At 41.5% G+C, this 22,558-nt stretch overlaps 4 protein-coding genes across 4 annotated transcripts; 1 reads left to right on the plus strand and 3 right to left on the minus strand.

The window, feature by feature from the left end:
- Positions 1-1,300: 1,300 nt before the first annotated feature.
- LOC115745084 (ethylene-responsive transcription factor ERN1-like) lies at positions 1,301-2,125 on the minus strand. Its single transcript, XM_030680493.2, has one exon. It carries the CDS (start codon positions 2,012-2,014, stop codon positions 1,301-1,303), a length of 714 nt encoding a protein of 237 aa, XP_030536353.2. The 5' UTR covers positions 2,015-2,125.
- A 6,454-nt stretch (positions 2,126-8,579) lies between these two features.
- On the minus strand, positions 8,580-9,802 carry LOC115745061 (tetraspanin-11). Its single transcript, XM_030680471.2, has 2 exons — positions 9,141-9,802; positions 8,580-8,962 (listed from the first exon to the last, which is right to left on the minus strand). The coding sequence occupies exons 1-2, from the start codon at positions 9,648-9,650 to the stop codon at positions 8,648-8,650; spliced, it is 825 nt and encodes a 274-aa protein (XP_030536331.2). The 5' UTR covers positions 9,651-9,802; the 3' UTR covers positions 8,580-8,647.
- A 3,577-nt stretch (positions 9,803-13,379) lies between these two features.
- Positions 13,380-17,408, plus strand: LOC115745049 (enolase 1, chloroplastic). Its single transcript, XM_030680460.2, is given in 8 exon segments — positions 13,380-13,898; positions 13,900-14,045; positions 15,108-15,415; positions 15,538-15,692; positions 15,800-16,117; positions 16,519-16,665; positions 16,761-16,811; positions 17,002-17,408. Coding segments are annotated over 8 exon segments (1,485 nt in total). The 5' UTR covers positions 13,380-13,604; the 3' UTR covers positions 17,068-17,408.
- A 264-nt stretch (positions 17,409-17,672) lies between these two features.
- LOC115745073 (plant cysteine oxidase 3) lies at positions 17,673-21,066 on the minus strand. The gene is made up of 5 exons (XM_030680482.2): positions 20,788-21,066; positions 19,543-19,694; positions 19,135-19,285; positions 18,176-18,376; positions 17,673-18,060 (listed from the first exon to the last, which is right to left on the minus strand). The coding sequence occupies exons 1-5, from the start codon at positions 21,005-21,007 to the stop codon at positions 17,945-17,947; spliced, it is 840 nt and encodes a 279-aa protein (XP_030536342.1). The 5' UTR covers positions 21,008-21,066; the 3' UTR covers positions 17,673-17,944.
- Between the last annotated feature and the right edge of the window lie 1,492 nt (positions 21,067-22,558).

A 22,558-nucleotide genomic window follows, 5' to 3' on the forward strand; every position in this document is an offset into this window, starting at 1 on the left:
AACGATTGTTGCGTACAATCATGTGAATGGTTTGTGCGACGGATTTGGAACCATTAGATCTCATGAGATCCACGAGGTTGAATGACGGCGATCCGGATTAGGATGATACGGTCGGTGGATGGCCATCGAATGAATCTAGCCTCTAACGACTCTAGACGCGTGGGTACGAATTATCAAGGACCGTGCTAATTGGATGCGAGATCGTTTGCTAGTAGAGAGTTTCGTGTTTCACCAAACTGCGGTCGATGATCGGCAAATGTATGAAGTAGAGAGGTTCACCGTGAGATTTTGGAGGAGACATGGGACTCGAAACAGAGGAGAAAAGAGCAGGTTTTCGCACGAGTTCTTTCTCTTTTTCAGGCCTTGAGTTTATCTGATCTGAATGATCTTTGTCGAGCACTCTAAACGAATCTATTCTTGTGGATTGCGACGGGGGGCGAGCGACTACCGCCATGTTTTCCGAGAATTTTGTCGCTTGAGTCGTTCCGGTACTCGGACATAATCATTTACCGGAGAAACGGAGCCAAAACTAGTTGATCATCAATTTCAATGTCTACCTTCTCCCAAATAGTGCCGCTCGGAGTTCTCTTCTTGTGAACTCTGATAACCGGTTCGTGCGCACGTCTTAGGCTCAAACTTTGATTTTAAGATTCGTTGCGAAACCGTTATCGACGTCCAGTAGATCGAGTTGGTCTAAAGAAATAAAACAAGTTTCGCTTGTTTATCGTCTTATCTTTTGTGTTCATCCAGATGCTCAACATTTACCGGCGAGATGTTCTTGATCACGGGAGAAGAAACAATGGAAAAACAAGGAAGCTAAGTCCTCCAAATCTAAATCAAACTATCCCCGACTTGAGACTTCCAGATTACGTGTTCATCTAGACGCTTAAGATTTTCCGGCGAGACGTTCTTTATTACCGATAATAGACAACGTCAAAACATGGAAGATAGGTCCTCCAAATCCAAATCGACTATTCCCGATCCGAGACATCGAGATTACACCTCATTGAAATAAAGCGAGTTAAGCTTGTGTGTAGTCTTCTGTGTTCATCTAGATGCTCAAGATTTTCCGGCGAGACGTTCCTTATTACCGGGACAAAACCATGGCAAAACATGGAAGCTAAGTTCTCCAAGTGATGAAGCTAACTTCATATCAAATTATCACTACAATTGGAGAACATTGACATAATTGGAGACATTATTGGATTTACCAAACAACTCATAAAGCATCAAACCGGAAGGCCAAGCTTCATATACTTATGACAGATTGAGAAACAGTGCTCATCATGAGCTTAGGTTGTCATTCAACTAAGCCTCTTGAACTAAATGAAGGAGCCACAAACACTGAGGAATACACCTTAGAACTACCGAATAATGAGATCCCACAGGACTCGTTTCCTTGCATACCGCAACGGTCCGAACCTTCTTTCGACGAGTTCGACAAGCAGACTATCGTTTCTTCGACGACGGCATCGACACCTTTCGAACCGCCTTCACTTCTCTCATTCCGATCTCGCCATGGATAGTTGAGAAAAGAGTTGAGAGCTGACGATGATGATGGCGACGACGATCTTGCCGGTGGCTGCTTCATGTTTGCATGCTGGAGAATCTGGTCGACCTTCGGATGCTGTCCAACGAAGCTGCAGTTCACATCGTGGTGATTACCAATCCGCTGGCGGCATGGGAAGTTCGTCTTCGCGTTCCTCCCTCGGAGAAGCCGGGCCGCGCAGTCGTAAGCCAGAGCGGCTTCCTCAGCGCTATCAAAGGTGCCCAACCACAGCCTCAGCTTCAGCATGGAGTCCTTGATTTCGGCGACCCATCTCCCCGAAGGCCTTTGTCTCACCCCAAGAAACCTTCTCGTTGCATCATTGCCCTTTGCTCTCTTCTCGATGTTCTTCCTCATGGCTATGGTTTCCTCTCCTTCTTGGTCAGAATTCCTCCCTCTTTCGACAGACGTCCATGAGCTTTTGGATGGGATTTCTTGGACCGTCACGCATGACGAGGGTTTGTCCATAGCAAGAGGAGAAGACTGGAGAGGACTATGTCTGTACTATTGTGTCATGATAACTAGGAGCACAAGAATGATGACAGGAACAATTATGGGAGAAGTTTATTTGTCTGATTAGGGTTTGTTCCCATGTGAAGACAAGAAGAATAATGTCACAAAAAGATTGCAGCTTTAGTTCAGTAACAGAGCAAGAGATTCCTATGTAGGTTGTGCAAAATTTATATTCAAACTTCCAAAGAAGTGTTAGGTTGGCAGTGACAACTGTGGAGAAAATGCTGATGAACTTTGAATAATAATCTCTATTGATCCTGTATTGTCCGTAGCCTGGAGGACCACAATCAATGGTGCATTAGTCACCAATTACATGATGCTCATAATGAAAAGACAGGAAAATATGCTGGATAAGCGTGCTTTGTCCAAAATGCTCTGGAACATTGCCATTCTTGCTGCGCAGAGAGAGGGGATGATTTGTGCAGCGGTCATATCATGTGGCGGTGACACGTGAAGAAGTTGGCCAATGAAAAATTGAGAGAATTCAAACTTAAAAGTTGGATGTGATGTGTAACACGCAGGCAATGTGATTGGTCAGTTACGCCACACGTCGCTTGTGCGACCCGATACGTTAAGACATTCTTGATAGGAAATCTCTTCAATGAAGGAACTATTTCAGACTTCCTACCCTTGTCTCGAATTGACCCATTGTTACGAACTCCCGGGGCACCGAAAACAGGCGGCCGGTCGTTGACTGCTTAGTAGCACTTCTTGTAGATTGCATTCCGAACTTCGCGATGATTCGGGATTGCATATGCTGGAAGCTTGTGAATGCATCTGCACTGTAATGAACACGAGTCCAAAGCAACACTTCCAGGTTACAGTCAAAAGGGCTAAATCAGGAATCCGGGGAACACAATTTTGCCAAGGTTTTTGGATCAGATTGCCATGACTCGAGTGTGCTGCAGAAAGCTCCAAAGGAGATATGGGGTTAGGCTGAGGCAAATTGCTCAGCGAATTGATTAAGCACTAAACCTCTCTGTTAATTCAGATTAATGCCCCTGGTGCAATACATCCAACAGCCAGCAGACAAAAACTTTCACACCTCAAAGGCCTAAATACGACCAAAACATGCACGTTTGCTTTCTTGACTTCACCTCCCACCATCTTTCCTCTCACTCATTACATATTATTCTTGGAAGATGAACTGTTGTTTAAGGTTGTCATTTAGTGGATTGTCTGTCTGTCTTAGTTAAATCTTGCAATAATCAAAGATTAGCTATATATTCCCTGATTATCAGAAATTTTTTCCTTAATGAAATCTGAATGAGGGCCTGCGCATCTTGTTGGACCGCAAATCAACCTCAGTACTTTTTGAGCTTTTCTTGTCGGATTCTGTACGTACTTTTCACCATCACCCTTTAAGCTTTATCTACTCTCTATGAGATCTTCGTTTGAATTTCAATCCTCATTTCACGGATAGAAAAATCCGAGTCTTCTCTTCATTCATTCCGTCCAATTTGAATGAGGAACTAAATTTGTCCACATATTAGGAAAAATTCCAAATAAAGACTTAAAATATCATCATTTTCTCAAATAAAAACTCGAAATAGACCTTGTTTCAAATAAGGGTATGAAATGATCTCGTTATTTACAAAAAAAAAAAAGCCTCGTTGAAGGAAAAAATTTTCCTTTAGTTTTTTGCAATTTTTCCTTCTTCTTCTTCTTTTTTTTTTTTTCCTGTTTTCCTTTTATTTCCTTTTCCTTTTTCTTTTTCCTTTGTGGCAATCGCCGAGCATTGGGCGAGGGTTGGACTGGGTGAGTGACTCTTGCCTAACCCCGGTGAGCACGGCCATCACCTAAGGCTGGCGATGGCCGACGAGGGGAGAGGAAAAAGCAAAAGCAAAAGCAAAAGAAAAAGGAAAAAGTGCAAAAAAGTAAAGGACGAAAATGCCCTTGGCTAAGTCTGTCTTTGAAACAATAAGGGCACTTTAGGCATTTATTTGAAAGACGATATACTTCGGACCCTTACTTGAAAAAATGAGAGCCCTTCGGACTTTAATTTGAAATTTTCCTCACGTATCATTTTTTCCACGTCGAATTCACTGAACATGCATAAACTTTTGAATAGACTTGTTACATTCCTCACTTAGGGCTTGAAACATTATAAAGTTCTATGGAATCAATTGAATGTAGTGTGAAAGAAGGAATTTGAGATTGATAAGTTAAGTGATTCGAAATAAAGAAACCCAGCTAGGAGGCGAAAGGAGCGCGAGCACCTGCAAGATTTGTGCATAATTCACATTTGTCTAAGGTTTAGGACTAAATTGGCACAATTAAAAAGTTTATAACTGAATTGACACTAATGCAATAGATTGAAGACATTTTTGACACTTTTCTCTTAAAATGAGGTACCGTCAATAAAATACTCAAGTACACGGCTGCCTCTTTCAATAAAACCTTCATCTCTCGCATATTTGCTGAAAATAAGACAAGTCCGTGCCATGTTATACTCGTGTAAAAATACTTTGGTTTTGAACTTATTTTGTGTATTTTTCTTTAATCAACGAATGATCTAAGAGGAGTCATTTATATATCCAAGATATGTAAGTATAATATACTCGTTATTTCTCAGAGGATAGCACGAATGACTTAGAAAATATCTCAATCGTGTATGATATCTCTATGAAATCTTGTAATTTAAACAGTATTGTTACAACATGAACGATTTTCTTATATATATATATATATATATATATATAGTACAAATGACGTGATTTTACTATAGAAACATTATGTTCCGATTGTACTATAGTAACTCCAAATTTTTTTGACATACTTGAGGAAAACGACGATAATTTACATCAGCAACATGATCCCTATAACTTTTGTTCCGTATACAATGAAAAAAACTAAATTGGTACACCTGTGATAAATTTACCTTAAATTAATTTTTTGATCACGAAAAATCCAAACTTGCACATATGTGATAAATTTATCAAAAACTAACTTTTTTACCACAAAAAACCCTCCCAAACTAATACACTCGCGACAAGTTTACCATCCGTTCGTTTCCATTAAATTGGATTATTACCATAAAAAACTTTAAACTGATACACATGTGATAAATTTATCCTCCATTAATTTTTATTAAATTAGATTATTACCATGAAAAATTCAAATGGGTAAACCCGTGAGGCTGTGACAAACGGAGGGTAAAAATCCTAAACCGGTACACTCGTCAACTTTCATGTGTCATTCAACTTAGCAATTTAATGGTAAAATTTAATGAAGGGTAAATTTTCTATTATCATGAAAAATTTCAAACAGGTTCACCTGTGAGTCGTGATAAATGGAGGGTAAAAACCTCAAACCAGTACACCCATCAACTTTCACGTGTCATCCAATTTAGCAATTTCAAGGTAAAATTTAACATAAATTAACGGAGGGTAAATTTTTCGACAAAAAAAAGGAAGTTAAAATTTTCATATGAGTACCAGTTTGAAGTTTTTTGTGATATTAACCCTTCAATTTAAGGCTCCAAAATGATGTGCTCCGATCTTCAACTTGATGAGGAACTCAAGGCCGGAGCTTCTGTGGGCCCATTGTTGGCGAAATGCGTGCTCAGAGGCCCAATGGTTTGGTGATTAGGCCCATCGGCGTACCATAGACAAGCACGTGTCCAGTCACACATTTTTTTTTTTGGTCGAATATATGCTTGATAGCGCCAAGAATAATTTTTTTTTATTTTTTTATTCTACAGATAAACAATTAAACTTAGCAACCACAGAGTAGAAATTCAAGTAAGTGGCCAACGTGCATGTAATTAACTCCTCAAAAGGGAGATGTCGATACCCGCTCGCCAACCAGGAGGTCAATTTATGTAAATAATCATATCGGACACAAGTCGGCATGTATAGAATATGTGAACGAAACAATTTTAACATGAATGCCATAGGCAAATCCATATTACTCAAGCGATGTAGGTTGTGTTTGGTTCAGCTTTCTCAAGAGATGTTGGGCTCTTGAGAATAAAAAAATGAGGCATTTGGTTAAAAATTTGGCCAAATGCTGGCATTAACAAAGCTAAAAGCTCAAGGTAGGTCAACCACTTGTTGTGGCTTTCGGCATTTGCGGGAATGCCATTCTAGGGCCAAATGATTTTTTTCTTCCAAAACTATCCTCACTATTTTTTTTTTTTTCATTTTCTTGTTTTGCCCTTGTTGTTGCTGTCTGGTGAGGCTAGATCTAGCCGGCATGGGGTCGATGAGAGGTCAACAAGGTCGTGTGACCCAAGTGACGGTTGCCTGGGGTCGTGCCACTATCGGCGATGGTCGCCCGGGTTCTAATGACCTCAACCGGCCCTCGCCGGGGGTTGTACAACCATCGTGATCTCTCCCGAAAGTTGCACGATCTCGGTAAGGTTCGGCAGATGTTGCAACCAAAAGCGCCCTATTGAGGCTGCGTGACCTCCACGAGTGGCCGCCTGGGATCGCAACCCCTCACGGAGGTTGCATGACCCTCGTTGAGGGCTACTCGAGGTTAAGCAACCTCATATGAAGGTTGTAGGCACCGGATCTAACACGGCGACAACCCGAGCCCTTCGCCGGCTCCATCGGAGAATTTAAGTTTTTCTAAATAAAAAATATAAAAAAAAATTGCAGCAAAAGCCCTTTGCAAGAAGAAGTTTTTCAAACACTAGTTAACTCAAAGTTGATTTATAATTTTTTCTTACCAAATGCAAATTGTACTTTTCCAAAAGACTCTACGTTTGGTTTGTCTTTGGAAACGAGCTTTGGAAAAATACAAATACCTTTAGTATAAGGGTCTTTGGGGAAATACAAATGGTGTTTGGTAAAAAATCATTTTGGAAAGCAACTTTAGGCCAAGTAGTGTTAGGCAAATTGTTTTTTGGAAAAGGGCTTTGCTTCATTATTTCTCTTTTTAAAAAAAAAAAAAAATCAAACCCTAGGGCTTGGGCCGCCAATGAGCCGGATATGGTGCCGAGGACTGTTGGTCAAGGTTGCTCGGGGTCGGGCAAGCCCTAGTGAGGGCTGCCTAGTGTCGCGTGAGCCTAAGCGACCGTCGGCGGGGTCACGCGACCTCGTTGGCCCTCACTTGGGCAATCACGCGACCTCGCCGGCCCTTCGTTGGCCAGATCCGGCCTTGGGCTCTCGTCGGCCGCCTCACGGAAAGAAGAAGATGAACAATAAGGGTGGCAAAACCAACATTTTGACTAATTGGCTAGGTATTTTTGGCAGAAAAAAAAAATAGCCCTAGGCTCTCGTTTGGCCAAATGCTAAAGCTCAAGACTAGTTCCTACCAATTAGGGCATGCTTGGTTCAGCTTTGGAGGATGTCTTGGGAAAATGCAAAGGCCGTTGGGCTAAAATGGTTTTCCCAAATGCAAGTAATGGTTAGTAAAGTATATTTTAAAAATACATTAGGATACAACTTTGGTTAAAATAGTGTTTGGAAAAATCACACTTTACAAAACCCTTTTACTTTTATTCAAAAGGAAAAAAAAAATAAAACTTAAAATCAGCAAAGGACTGATGGCCAAGAGGGCCTCCGGCGAGCCAAATATGTGAACGAGCCAATTGAGCTTCTAGACTTTCCAAAGCTGGCATTTAGCCTAATGCTCTTTGGAAAGGCTTGTCAAACACTTCAGTATTTTTTCGAGGGGCTTTGGAAAAAGCTTAACCAAATGCAACCAAAGCTTTCAACATTTGCAATTTTCTGAAAACCATTTCCAAAATCAAATCAAACGCAACCATAAACCCGAGTCGATCCACTCCATTGTTGTCTGGCCAGAGACTCAAGTCAAAAGCGAGACGTCACTCGAGATAGTGGCATTTATGCACAGAGCATGACCGTAGGTACTCAGTAAACTACATTGGTCGATATAAAGAACCGAAGTCCAGTCACTTCGATGCACAAGCTTATATCAAAATTCACCTAATTAATCATCCCCGGGCTGTGATGGAGATGCGTTGTGGCCTTCTCCTGTTCATCAACTCGAACCTCATTCTTCTAAAGTTGATGTTATGAATTCGCCTGACTCTTTAGGCCAGCATCTTCTGCCGGTCGACGAATGCATGCTCCGGTTGTAGCAATGTTGAATGAACGGCAAATTTGTTATATAGCACGCCATGTAACAATTCATAAGTCATATATAGTTAAGACACATCATAATTAACCAATATGGGCAACTGGATACTCTCATCGATCATGCAATGCATATAGTACATACTCGATTGCAAAATAAAGCACAATTGGCACTCTTACTTAAGCCGCGATATTATTTAATCTACGAACTCAATTATTGAAGTGCTGAGGAGATCTATCTATTTCGCGATCACATTAAATAAGACCATACACCAAAGCTCGATTGGGAATTGCAAGTCACTAATCGAATGATACATGTCCAAATGCAACAATTAGCAAGTCACTAATCGAATGATACATGTCCAAATGCAAAAACTAGAGAATCGAAATTAAATCAAATGCACCTAAAAACCAAACCCAGCAAGAAGTTTCCTGAGCAAATGAGATCCACAAACATCGGAAACCTACAAATGTACTAAGTATCAAGTCTCCTATCTAAGAATAAAGTAACCATACACCCCAGTCTGCACCGTCTGATCCCTCATGCGCAACATCCGCGGCCACCGTATTTGTAGCCGTCCGACCGGTTGCTCTTGGCAGCGCAACACCCGACGCTGTAGACGAAGATGATGATGACGATGACGCAGACGTTGAATATGAGCAACGCCCTCCATTGCCGCTTGATGCTGGCCAAGAACCCGGCCTTGCACGAGCTGCAATTGTAGCACAAGGTCTTCGGGTCGTTGCTCCACGCGCCGCAGTCACCGTCTGCCGCGCCCGACCCCGGGCTAAGCGTCCAGTAGGTCGCGTTCTTGAACTCGAACCCGCAGTCGCTCGGAGGTTTGCAGCAACCCGACTGAAGCAATTAAAAAAAAAAAAAAAAAAGGAATTAAGAATATATCAGCTTTAGCATATCTTATGAGGATAAGATTTAGATCCGTAATATTACGGAACCACCTTAAATTTTTCGATGCACACCAAAGAAATAGAGATAAACATGAACAACGTGCGCGACAAAAACTCATCCACATCACCTGGATCGGGGACCAATTCATCTTGAAGAACTGCGCAGCCTCCCGGCCGGCGCCGTCAGCTGCAAGGCTCCGGCAGACATTTCCCTCGGCCAAGCAACTCCTGATCTCGCGCCACCGCTTCCCGCTCGCCACGTGGTTCCGCAGCCAGTGCGAGTAGTCGCCCAGCCTGTACTCCTTGTAGCCCCGCCCTGAAACCGCCTTGCCCGCGCCCTTGTTGGTCACCAGGAACAGGAACGCGGCGAGCGCGACAAGGGCGATGATGAGCACTAGCATGAGCGCCAGGTAGAGCCTGAGCAGCCAGTTCACGCCGCAGCACGCGCCGACCACGGCCATGAGGGAGACTGCAAGCAAGGCCACGCCGGCGATGAGGAGCGGGTCCTGGAGGGACTTCTGGCACGAGGTGGGGCTCCCGTGGACGTGGAAGTACACAGAGAAGCCAATGCCGGCAAGCGAGACAAGGACGACGAAGACGTTCAGGAGCCCGACCACGAAGTTGCTCGCGCGAACCATCTTTTCCGGCGAGATCAAGCACTTCTGTGTGTGGAATTCTCTGAGTAAGTGAAGGGATCTAGGGTTTAATTTCTTCTTGGTGTCCTTGTAGAGTGATATTGATGAAGAGAGAGATTGGAATCAAAAGGATGATGAAGAAGAAGAGTTCGTGTAGGAGTGGCAAAACTTTTCTGGTTACTGTTTTTCGTGAACGCGTGCATGGAGGAGTCTTGATCGTGCGGAAACTTCCTGCCACGTGTTGCAAGGTGAATGGGTGGAGGTGGAGATGGTGGGGCCTGTGGAACACGTGGGGCGTGGATTTGGAGTTCTTGCATTCACGGGAAAGATGCTACACGAACGTAACTTACGGGAGTATCGTGATCATAGCCGTTGATAACACGGACATCATCTCGTGTGGGCCACGTGATAAACGGCCCAGGATGACGTTGGTTGCGCAGAATGGATTTGTGAAATCTATTCTCGAATGTACGCGATCAAGACGAGAAAATAAAGACGGGTGATGTTGCTCCGCAACACGCTGACCTGTTGGGGAGGTGGGGTCTACAAGGAGGACGTGGGGGGTACGGTTTGTTTGGAGGGAATCCTTGCATGGATATTTGACTCGTTGACTTATAGGAGGACAAGACAAGGAGTGTTTCTTTTGTTTTCCATGTATTAATGCTTAGGCATGGCGCAGTCGGATCTCAGTATTTATTTGATAAGAAAATTGCTAGTCTGACAATTTATTATTTATGATTACATAATCTTTTAATTAATGAATACTTTATGCAAAATATTGTTAATAATATATAGATATACGGTTGAGATTGTGTCAGATTCGATAGTATTAGTAGGAAAACATTTCCCATTAAAAATATACCCTGGCACAATGAACTATCATGTACATCAAATTTTGGGTGCAATAGATATTAAGATGGGTCAATTTCTACCATAGAGTCAGATACCCATCCTATAACCCTTGGAATCCGAGAACTTTATTGATTGATTTTGGAACAGACTGTTACGAATTGGTTTGGCTTTCGGTTCTACACGAAAGCCAGCTTACTTTATATCTTGGGTAAAAATCTAAATTATTATTATTGAATATGAAATTTATGCCATTTCGCCACAAAAATATTTGTCGATTAAGTAATTATGTTGTTGTTTGTTCATGTCGAAAAGCCAAAACTCGATTCTTGATGGGTGCAACAAATAAAGTTCCCTAAAAGAGACTTCAAAACTAGTGTAGATTTGGTTCGATCTGGGGTAGAACCAACTGTTCCGGCCTTAGATTCGGAAATCGAACCGAGCCTAAGGGGTTTGGTTCATGGGACCGGGAATTAAATCAATTTACCTTAATAATCGTCTTTGAATTGGTTGATTTAGCTTGATGTGATCCGATTTTCGAATTGAACCGAACGTGGTGCTCATTCTTAGAACCTGCTAAATCGATTCAAGTGAACTCTTATATTTCATTTCGACCACCCCTGAAAAAAAAAAAAAAAAACTCTTAGATTTCATGAGCTTCCCCGAAAAATTAGTGATGTTTATTTGACTTTTAAACTCCACGAATGCTTATCTTATCGGAGAGGTTTGTTGTTGAGGTTATATTCTAAAAATTAATTAAACTCATCCCGCGATTATCCATTAGAATTCAAAATTCAACATGTCGTCATATAGCAAATGAAAAAAAATGTTTCAAGGGAATGAACTACACTATCGATAAGGAGAAGGTTCCACGTGCATCCGACAGCATGTTCGCCCATCCATAAGTCGTGTATGTCCTAATAAATTCTAGGATTAAGCACGCATTAGATGCCCTACATCTGGCGTAATAAACTTTTGAAATATATTTAATGTTTAGTAAATTATGATTTAAAAGTGCAAAATGATATTAAAAGTGCCAAAATTTGTGTACAAATACCATTTTAGTGTCAAAACTTGTTGCCGGCGCACTTAAATGCTAAATAGGAAAAAAATCGATCACTTACGTGCCAACAGCGAGAAATTCAAGCCAAAAAATATACATGGCATTTGTAATTAGATTTTTTTTTAGTGACATGACATTTTAATTTCTATTTTTTTTTAAGTGACAATCCGGTTATATTTGTTTTTCTTACTTGCTTCCTTTGGTCAATCGTCGAATTGGCAATAGGCCGGAGGGAGGGTGGAGAGTCGGCCAAGCGAGGAGGGCCTCGCCTCACTATAGCAAGGTCGACCTCGTTGGCCCTTCCAGCGGCCGATCGATGGCCACGGGGAAAAAGGGAGGAAAAAAAGAAAAAGATAAGAAAATAAATAAATAAAAAAGTTGAGGAAATGCGTTAAACGTCATCATTTTGTGCCTAAAATACTGACGGGATCTTCGGCGAGCCACGTTGGCTTTAGATATTAATAAAAAAGAAAGGCCATATCGAGTTTTGGCCAAACGGATCAAAGTTGACACTTAAGAGATTGTTTTTTCTTTAAAAGATTTGGAATTTAAGTGATAAAAAAATTATACTAAAGTGAGCGTTGCACAAAATTTTTAGCACTTATGGTGTCTTTTTTCCAATTTAAAAGTGCTTTGGGAATCAACTTTGATTTAAATGGTGTTTGGAAAAACTTTGTAAAGAACTTTTGTTGTTTTTTATGAATAAACCTCAAAATCGGCAGAGAGCTCGGCGGTCGGCGGCTTGAGCCCTTCGTCGGCAATGTCACATGAGGTGAGGGTATTTTTGTAATTATGAAAATTTAGCGCGGACAAAGGTGGAGGGAAAAATGTATTATCATTCCAAAAATGCTTAAAATCTAAAGTACATCTGGACATCTGCCTTGGTTAAAGGACTTTAGAGACCTTTGGAAATCGAATTGCATCTTTTCGGAGCTCTCTAAAAAATTTGCCAAACACCATTTGCCTTTAGCCAAATGTCTTGGGTCCCAAATGCATTCTGAGAATACCTTATACACGGAAACTAAATTTATCCTCGTGTGAGGTAGCTTTGAATCGGGCGAGTAAGGTCGGTTCCGGCTCGTTTGCTGGGTTAAATGACCCAGTTGTTCTTTCATATTTATTTCTTCAAGAAGAACATTTTATAATCATGTTGTAACATTTCAATAACTAAAGGGGTAATGACACAAATGGTTTATAAACTTTGATTCAATGTATAATGTGGTTCATGAACTTTTAATTTGATCAATATGGTCCCTAAATTTTAGCCTCTTGTGCAATGTGGTTCATGAATTTTTAATCTGACTAATATGATTCTTAAACTCTTGGAATATGTTCAACTTAGTCCTTGAATTGTATGAATATGTTCAATGTAGTCCTTCCATCAATTCAAGTTCAAGGACGAATTTGAACATTTGCTTATAGTTTATGAATTAAGTTGAATATATTTTAAAAGTTCGAGAATTGCATTAAATAAATTGAAAATTCGGGGACCACAATGTACATCATGTTAAAGTTTATAGATCTTATTGGTCGAATTAAAAGTTCAGAGATCTAAGCATATTATACCTAAGTTCAGGGGACCATTTGTGTAATCTTCCTCGACTAAAATGACACCAATCAAATTACCGGACCAAATCACCTTGACTGTACCAACTATCTAAGTTTTTCCTTCTTGCCCTTTTTCTCCAACTCTAGTTTCATGTTTCTAACATTTTCGGACCCACATCCTTGAAAAAACACAGTATGCCGGCCCCACAAAAGAACCAGACAACAAAAAGCCAGCAGCCTCCGCACGATGACACCTAACTCAACTCGACTCGAAAGAAAAACGCCTGCTGCTCTCCAAACTTTGGAGTCTCTCTCAACGTCTGTCCCAACCACCCCGGAAGAAGCCAGCTTTCTTGCACGAAACTTTGCTTTCATCGCCCCCTTCAGCGGACTTTCCCACTCTTTCCCTCCTCTATAAACACACGCCCACTCTCTCTCTTTTGACCCATCACCAGCTTCACTCCCTCTCTCTCTCTCTCTCTCTCTAGAACCCAGCAATGGCCTCGGCCCTGGCTTCCCACGCCACCGCCGCGAATACCCTCTTGGAGAGACCCTTCATTTCCTCGAGGCCGCTCCAAAGTTCACAGCTTTCCGCCTCCGCCATCCCGAGGGCCAGATCCTTGAAGGCCCTCCGGGTGAAGTGCTCCGTCGCCGCGGCGGCCGCGGCGGCGCCGGCGAAGGCGGCGAAGGAGGGCAGGGTGAAGTCGGTGAGGGCGAGGCAGATCGTCGACAGCAGGGGTAACCCGACGGTGGAGGTTGACCTCATCACGGACGATCTGTACCGATCCGCCGGTGCCCAGCGGGGCCTCCACTGGGATTTACGAGGCGTTGGAGCTGAGAGATGGGGACAAGAGCGCGTACGGGGGTAAAGGCGTGCTCAATGCCGTCAGGAACATTAACGAGGTTCTTGGTCCTAAGCTCGTTGGAGTTGATGTCAGGTACTGCTGGTGATCACTGATCAGCGTTTGTGCTGTTTGTTTTCAGATGTCAATAGTTTGTGAAATTATAGGAAATGAATGAAGTTGACTGGGGGAGTCCTCGGTTTCTAGAAATTTAGATGCGGAGTTGGTTGCTTCTTGATGAGAGGGGTTTGTGAATATTTGAAATCAACACCTGCTAGAAGGATCATTCAATACTCCATGACAAAACAGTGAGCTTACCATCCACTATAAAAAAAGAGTAGTACCTAAAGCTATAAGAGACAAAGGCCATTAGCGGCTACTATTTTCCATTAGTCTTTGAAGAAGAAAGAAAAGTGACAGGTCGTCAACTTTTGTTCAAGATTTTTCATCTGCATATGTTCCTTATGTGCCTATAAATAAGGCATTCAGCGAGGCATTCGAGTTGAGAGTGTGTGTTTGTATGGCCCTGTTTACTCTTAAGAGTCTTGTGTGTAGTGCGAGAAATTAAGTTTTGGAACAGTGAGGTGTGGTCTCTGGCTACTTAGTTGTACCGTATTCGGTGTAAGTGTGTCTCGAGTTACCTAATACAATTTTCTTGTGCCACCACGCTTCCGTACTCATCAAGTGTTATCAAAGCCACACGTCTGCATTTAGCAAGTGGTTTTAGAGCCACGGTCATATACTCAACAGTGAATTTTAGTGAGCATGAAACGATTGATTTTTAGATGAAGAAACATTTGTTTTCTAGTGTGCTTTGTGAAATGAGGAGAGAAAGATACGGAGATCAGTGGTATCTGGATTACTTGAATGATTAGAATTTGCAAGTTCAGATGATTTGAGTTTATAGATTAACTTGAACAGTCTATTGGGAATCTTCTTTTTCATATACGATTTCGGAATACTCATCTAGGAGCTTCAGTAATTGAGTATTTGGTCATCCAACTAAATAATCACAGAGTCATGCAAACATACTGTGCCTGTTCAGCGGCAATGCACTTCTGTTAGATCAGTCTTAATGTTGCTTTTGTGGTCATTTCCCTTTTGAAGCAATCCTCCTTTTAATCCATGATCATGTTCATGGCATGTGACGTTCCACAGGAATCAAGCTGATGTAGATACTATTATGCTAGACATTGACGGAACTCCGAACAAGTCGACCTTGGGGGCCAACGCTATATTGGGAGTGTCTCTTAGCATGTGCAGAGCAGGTGCAGGAGCAAAAGGAGTGCCCCTATACAAGCATATCCAGGACATCTCCGGAACAAAGGAACTTGTCATGCCGGTACCAGCATTTAATGTGATAAATGGAGGCAGTCATGCGGGGAATAATCTCGCTATGCAAGAATTTATGATCTTACCTGTGGGTGCAACCTCATTTGCTGAGGCACTACGCATGGGTAGTGAAGGTCAGGAAGCTGCTATTTGCATCAGTTGCCTTAAGCATGATGCTCTAAATCCTTTTCTTTCTTCTTGCTGTTTTTCAAAGTTAGAACATGCTCATATTTTCCTTGTTTTTTGGGTTGAACAGTGTATCATATTCTAAAAGGGATCATTAAGGCCAAATATGGACAGGATGCATGTAATGTTGGAGATGAAGGTGGATTTGCTCCCAATGTTCAGGATAATAGGGAGGGACTTGTTCTGCTCATGGATGCGATTGAGAAGGCCGGGTACACAGGAAAGGTACATGCAACTACTGGTCTAGGAGTCCCTTATTATCCTAATCTTTATGGATCCTTCATTGTAGAACCCTGGTTAATGGTATTCATGGAAGCAAAATAATGGTGCAGATCAAGATAGGGATGGATGTTGCGGCTTCCGAGTTCTTCTTGAAGGATGGGAGATATGACCTAAATTTCAAGAAACAGCCAAATGACGGGGCTCACGTGGTCTCTGCGCCGAGCCTTTGTGATCTCTACAAGGATTTTGTCAAAGATTTCCCTATTGTCTCCATTGAAGATCCATTTGACCAAGACGACTGGAGCTCATGGGCATCTCTTCAGTCCTCAGTTGATATTCAACTTGTGGGAGATGACTTGTTGGTTACTAATCCAAAGAGAATAGCTGAAGCCATTGGCAAGAAGGCTTGCAATGCTTTACTTTTGAAGGTAGCCTCTAACTCCAAATCATCCGACCGATTTTTTTTCCCATGCTTTTGAGTTATTGAACCATATGAGCTTAGTATATAAAGAGCCAATTTTAGTTCCAAAATTTTTCCAAGAGGAGTATATTCTAAAATGTTATGATGATATGGTTTTCATTTAATCACTCAGATATTTCTTAAGAGCAAAATAGCAGTTTGTTTATTGAAGAGAATATTCAATGTATTCCTGTGACTGGTATAGACAATACCTGTAGCCTTCAAAGGAGTGATATGGGGAATTCTAGTGTTGATTGGTCACTTGGTACTCCACCTTTTATTACGGATTTGAAATATCTGATGTGATCTTATGGGCAAGGGCATTACCCCGAATGATGTTTTTTCATCATTTGGATAACCTCAATGCAGGTAAACCAAATCGGCACAGTGACTGAATCCATTCAAGCCGCGCTCGACTCAAAAGCTGCTGGTTGGGGGATAATGGTCAGCCATCGCAGTGGTGAAACCGAGGACAACTTCATTGCTGATCTTTCCGTGGGTTTGGCTACTGGACAGGTTCGATTTAACATAAATGACATATTCCACCACTTGCCATGCATCTTTTCCGATACCACGGAACTAACACAAGATGTTTCATGGTTCGTTTTCAGATCAAGACCGGAGCTCCTTGCAGAAGCGAGCGGTTGGCAAAGTATAACCAGGTAACTGAGTGTCACTCTTTATTCTCTAGAAATTTTTGGTTTTGCTTTCTCTTCCCCTCTGGAGCTGAACTTCGAAGTGTTATAGCTGCTTCTGCACTGCACATCCGCAGCAGTATGTCTATTGTGTATATTTTCATCTGAACCATGTTTAACAATGCTCGTGTACAACTGGGGTTGCTGACTGTTGCAGCTCCTACGCATTGAAGAGGAACTTGGCAACGTTCGTTATGCAGGCGAAGCTTTCAGATCACCCTAGAGACAAGCTTGTATTCTACCTTTCATACTCGTAATAACGCGGCACGGTGCCAAAATTTGCAGTCATCAGAAATTGACGAGGTCCGGGCAAGAGTTACGTTGCAGCTACATTTCGAGAAGTTTTGGCAGATTATCAGCATGCTTGTGATCAAGAGCTCATACTCAGTGGAGGCAACTGACGTTGAGCTTCTGTTTGAATAATTTTGTCCTTGGACAAACCTCGTGGTTTTGTATTTGGTTTTTATATGAAATTGAAGTGGCCATCAGCTGGTTCCAAACATGAAATATACTAACTGTAGCAATAGTTGAATGCCCGTTTCTTGAGCTAAAGGCGTTATTCTAGTTGCAGCATGAACCTTTCAAATTAACATATGAACACACTGAAATACCTCGTATGCACTAAGCTGTCAGAAATATCAGTTAAGAGAGCTTTCTGAGGAACACAACCTGTGGCACTGTACAAGAGAAAACTGACTAAACAAATCAGACTACGTTCACACCTTCCTTCAAAGGATCAATTGGAGCATGGAGATGCAATCGCTCCAGATCAAAGGCAACCTCAAATTTTTGTAAGTGTTGGGCGAATTTGGCAAAGACAAATCTAACTTTGAGGATGCAAAAGTTGGTCGTCCAGTCAGATTATCAACATGCTCATGAGCTGTATAATAATCTCATACAGTTCGAGGTAAACGACAATGCGCATACTCGCCATGGCTCACGATTTATAGATGGGCATGAGCCGGTGATTAGCAACTTGGACCACCATTCTGCTCTGAACACTCCCTCCCCTTCCACACCCACTAGATGATAGGATGAAACCTTTTCCGCTTCCAAAACCCGCTTAGTAGCGCCTCCTTCACAAATATCTTTAAAGAAAGCTAAACCTGAATGGGAGGGCCGTTATATTTGCCGGGCCGCATGTATAGATCATCAGGTGTACTGGTCTCAGCAAGCCACGCGTAGTTTTCCTCATCACTCTTCTCATCTTCGTTTGCTGCAGAGTAGTGGAAACAACCAAGGAGACCATAAATATCTAATATTGTTTCTGCTGCAGTATATCAAGAGTTTCACTCCATTTGTTGCAACATGCACACAGACTAGGTACTTACAGAAGGTTGAATAGGGATAGTCGCAGTAGTAAGTGCATCTTCGGCCAGCATCTTCCCTGTAAGGAGGAGAGAGAATGTCCAGTACTGCACAAGGAGTGATTGCAGTAAAACAATGCAGATTGCCGCCAGTATTAGGGTACAAAACTGACGTGGTGCATGGCGCTGTTAGGACATTATCGACAGCTAGCTTACCCAATCTCACTGCCAAAGAAAGAGTCAAGTAGTAAGTATTTCAGCCATCTACTCTAAGAACCGACTGCAAGAAGCAAATTACATATGTGGCGTAAATTGCCCAGTCAATAGAATTTCCCAGTAATACACTGTCAGCATTAGCTATCCTCTACTGAACTCCATAATTATTGGGCTCCACAACTACCAAAATTATTAGCTTTACATACCATGTTATGGTTCTACTAGGTAGATTCCTTTCTTCTTTTGGCCAGTGGTGGGTGATTCACTAGTAAAATCTCTATTGCTGCCCTATCAGAATGAGTTCTAGTAATTTGTCATTTAAAGATATGCACGGTAAAGTGGCTATTTTTCCTAATAGAAATGACAAGGAGGTGCAAGCATCTTGAGAAGGAGTCTCATACATGGAGATCCTTGTGATCACTTAAATGTTACAGCTTTAATGAGTTCATTAAGTTCTCTTCCTTACAAAGTAAAAACGAAATCTCAATGATCATTATTTCCAATTTCAAACTGGTACAATCGTTGAGGCCATTCACGTTATGATCAACTCAGACAAATCCTAAATCAAGCTGAATAGCATCTCTCAAAGAACTGTGTAATAATCTAAGACAGAACTTCCTCCCAAAATTTCCCAGCTGTTGCTGATGCACCCTCCTTCCTACCCCACCCACCCCTCTTCCTCCAAAGAAAATCCACCCATCAGCTACTTGAAAGGCAACAACATGGAGAAAAAAAAACATGTTAAAGTGACTAAAGCAAGAAACAACCTGGTCCGCTTTTATTAAGGATACGGGCAGGCTCAACCCAGTCATATGCTTTAACATGCAAAGACCCGTATAGAACTTTGCTGAAAACAGTCATGCCCGGATGGTCATGAAGAGGTATGACTGCAGAAGTAGGAAAACAGAATATACACATCTGCAAAGAATATAATAAATGTTTAAGAATGTAATCATGAGAAAAAACATATCTATCATAATTTTAGGTCAGAATCGATGAAGAGATTTCATTTTCCCAAAGGCCATATATTTTGAAAGAAAAGATCTAAGCCCATTCAGATTAAAAGAAAAGAAAACATCTTAACTTCATAATAAGTCATACTTAAAAGTGTAAAAATCGTATGAAGAGCATCATCTTCCCATGAAATTTTTTAAGAGAAACCAAACAAAACTTACCGTAAAACTCTCACATTCATGTATATCCACATATGTTATTGGTTGAGCCCAGCGAGGGACTCTGTCTAATCGATTAAGTCCAAAGAAACCATGCCCACGATCATCCTCCAAAGCATCTTCGGGAAGTCCAACATCAGCAGGGCCAATTGTGTCTGCAAAATAGCATCTACTTAAAGTTATCAGGTGTTAAATAAATTCAATTCTTATCTGTAAAATCAGTTCAAGTAGAATTCCGAAACTTCAAGTTATTAAAAATTCTAGAACTAAGAATTCTACTTTTTCATAACCATGCTTATGAAGAAAGTACATGCACCGTGTTGCCCCACACTAACAAACTTCAATTGTGCACGGTACCTAAGAGTGCTAAAAAAAATGGAGAGTGAAAACAGTTTTTAACTGCACCATCTGTCAAAACATCAAGTACGTTGCTGAATCTGTCACTAGTAAATTAGTAATGCATTTCCTGTTGATTACACTACAACGGGATTGTCAAACATGGAAGAATAAATTTTGTATGCATATTTAAGAAGCAGAGATGACGCCTGATATAGGCCAGAAACTCGCACATTCTTTTTTCAATGGCACACTTTCATAGGTATCTTCCTTTAAGCTCCTCAGTATTATGGCATATGAACTGATTACCGGCCCTTGACTAGTGCAAAATCAAAACTTGATATGCTCCACCTGACAGACAGAGAAACATCAAGAACCTTTCGAAACTTGATAGTGGTGATTTTCCTTGTTTGCACAAAATGGCGGCTAATTCCCAACACCAGTAAAGCTCAACAAACAATCATCCTGATTCGCATCAACAACGCAGCCCTCCTTTGCTAACCAAGCACAATTCGGTTCTGTAACTAAAGGAAGTAAAAATGTGTGTGGCCGAAATACAACATTACTATTTGCCCTTTCTTCCCATTAACCAATATCGTGACACTTTCAAACTACCTATCGAGCAGTTTATCCGAATCCGTGTAGCAAACCAGTAGCACCATTCTAATCAGAATCACTCCTCAATCCACTGCACTCTACCTCAAGATTACAATCACAACCCCTCTTCTTCCAAACCACCGCATCAAGTAAAGAATTCAGAGTCGATTCACGAAACAAAACAAGAAGCCTAAATCGAGATTAACTGAATCGAGAACACCCACATCAAGAATTGCGGACTAGATGTACCGGAGGATCAAGAATTGAGGTTTTAGTGTTGGAAGGGAGAAACAGAGGGGCGAATCCAGAAAGTACCCAAGAGGGAACAGAGCTTCTGGGCGGAGTGAGAAGAGAGAGGCGGTGTCCCGGAGGGGGTGAACGTCTTTCGGCAGAGGTCGTAGAGAGCCTGGACTTTGTGGCTCCCAGGGCTCTTCCGGGCCATGGTCGCTTGCTTGGTGGACAAGAAGAGCGCTCCATTTTGTAGGAACCACCCGACACCATTATCCCTCATTAGTTTTCGCAATTTCGGAAGCATTTTTCCGTCTGTTTTGCTTACCGATTCTGTCGGCAAAGTAAAGAAAAAGGCCCAAGAAAGCGATTTTTATTGCGTTCCGCGATTCCTCGTACGGATTTTGATGGTCAGCAAGAGATTTCTTCTTCTTCCTTCTTTTGAAAACTTTAAAGATTGCATTATATTGACCCCACCTGTCAAACATCTGTAACTATTTGGGAAATCTATGAATAACCGTCTTCCCGTTTACATTTCCTTCTCAAGCTACCTAAGGTTTTAACCCTATTTATTTGAGGGAAAGTATTTTTCAAAAATTCGATTTTCGAACTTTCGCTCGTTTGGTTCACCGAAAATGACAAGTCAATCAAAAACACTCTTCGGTCAACGAAAATAATCATGTATAAAATTAAGTGAAAATTTCAAATAATGACTCGAAGTGCATTCATTTTCTCAAATAAGAGCCTGAAATAAATTTTGTTTCAAATAAAAACTTGAAGTGCTCAAATTATTTCAAAAAAAGGCTTGACCGAAGGGCACTTTGATCGTTTACTTTTTTGAATTTTTTTTCTTTTTTATTTTTGCCTTTTCTATTCTTTTTTTCCTTTTTCTCCCCTCCCTTGGTGATTGCCGTTCTTAGGCTGCCCTCATCGTCGCCCAACGCCGGGGAGGGTAACCTTGCCCTAGCTCGATGCCGGCCTGTGCAAGGGTAGTCCAACGTCGACTCGGGCCCTCTCCCGAGGCTGGCGATGGCTTGGGGGAGGGAGAAGAACGGAGGGAAGAAAAATAAAAGAAAAGAAAAGGCAAAAAGAAAAATAAAATAAAAAGTGGATAAAAAATATCCTTCGACTGGGTCCTAATGAGGGCACTTTGTGCTCTTTTTTGAAATTTTTCCTAAAATCAAAAAAGTGAAACTTTTCAATCTAAAGAGGTAAAAACACTTTTCAAAATTACTTCTTGAATTTTTTGATATTTTAATTATATATCCTTTTCTTTTTTTTCTTTTTCTTTGTCCCTCGGCCAGATCTTTCATTTTCCGTTGGATTTCAACCCAACATTCCAAAGTCACCAACCACAAAACCCACCATCCACACCTTTAGCACCCTTGACAAGAGCCAACCCCGTCGTCTCGAGCCAGGCACCACGTCATCATGGCGACCCCTCCTCCTTGGGTTGCACTCTGGTCCGTCCCTCGCTCGCCCTATCGATGGCGGCATTGAGCTCGATCGCATATCTGCTCAAGCTCCATGCAGCCGTTCATGAATTCGAGCATGAGAGAGAGAGAGAGAGGGGGTTAAAGTTTGGGTGTTGTTAAGGGGTAGTTTGGTCTTTACGATTGCATGTCTTTTTTTTCTGAAGATTCAAATTGATAATTCCTTTGACCGATTTTTTTTTTTAAATTTCCAAAAAGTGAGTGAGATATATGATATAGATAGCAAAGTTGGGAATGGTTTTTGAAATTTTCCTCTTTTCCCTCTTAAAATTACAAAATCTTTCCCAATTTGTCCTAATGGAAGAAAATGGGAGGAAATGAGAGTACTCTCCGTTTTTCTTTTGGAAAATCAGTCGTTTCTGGAA

Source organism: Rhodamnia argentea, chromosome 6 (assembly GCF_020921035.1).
Source record: "Rhodamnia argentea isolate NSW1041297 chromosome 6, ASM2092103v1, whole genome shotgun sequence".
Classification (NCBI taxonomy): Eukaryota; Viridiplantae; Streptophyta; class Magnoliopsida; order Myrtales; family Myrtaceae; genus Rhodamnia; species Rhodamnia argentea.

Excerpts from the sequence above, each read along its gene's own strand:
- LOC115745084 (XM_030680493.2), bottom strand. The coding sequence starts at position 2,014 with ATGGACAAACCCTCGTCATGCGTGACGGTCCAAGAAATCCCATCCAAA.
- LOC115745061 (XM_030680471.2), bottom strand. The coding sequence starts at position 9,650 with ATGGTTCGCGCGAGCAACTTCGTGGTCGGGCTCCTGAACGTCTTCGTC. Across the intron at positions 8,963-9,140 it reads TGAATTGGTCCCCGATCCAG|TCGGGTTGCTGCAAACCTCC; the intron begins GTGATGTGGATG and ends TAATTGCTTCAG.
- LOC115745073 (XM_030680482.2), bottom strand. The coding sequence starts at position 21,007 with ATGCTTCCGAAATTGCGAAAACTAATGAGGGATAATGGTGTCGGGTGG. Across the intron at positions 19,286-19,542 it reads ATGAATGTGAGAGTTTTACG|ATGTGTATATTCTGTTTTCC; the intron begins GTAAGTTTTGTT and ends TATTCTTTGCAG. Across the intron at positions 18,377-19,134 it reads CCTTAATAAAAGCGGACCAG|TGAGATTGGGTAAGCTAGCT; the intron begins GTTGTTTCTTGC and ends TTTCTTTGGCAG.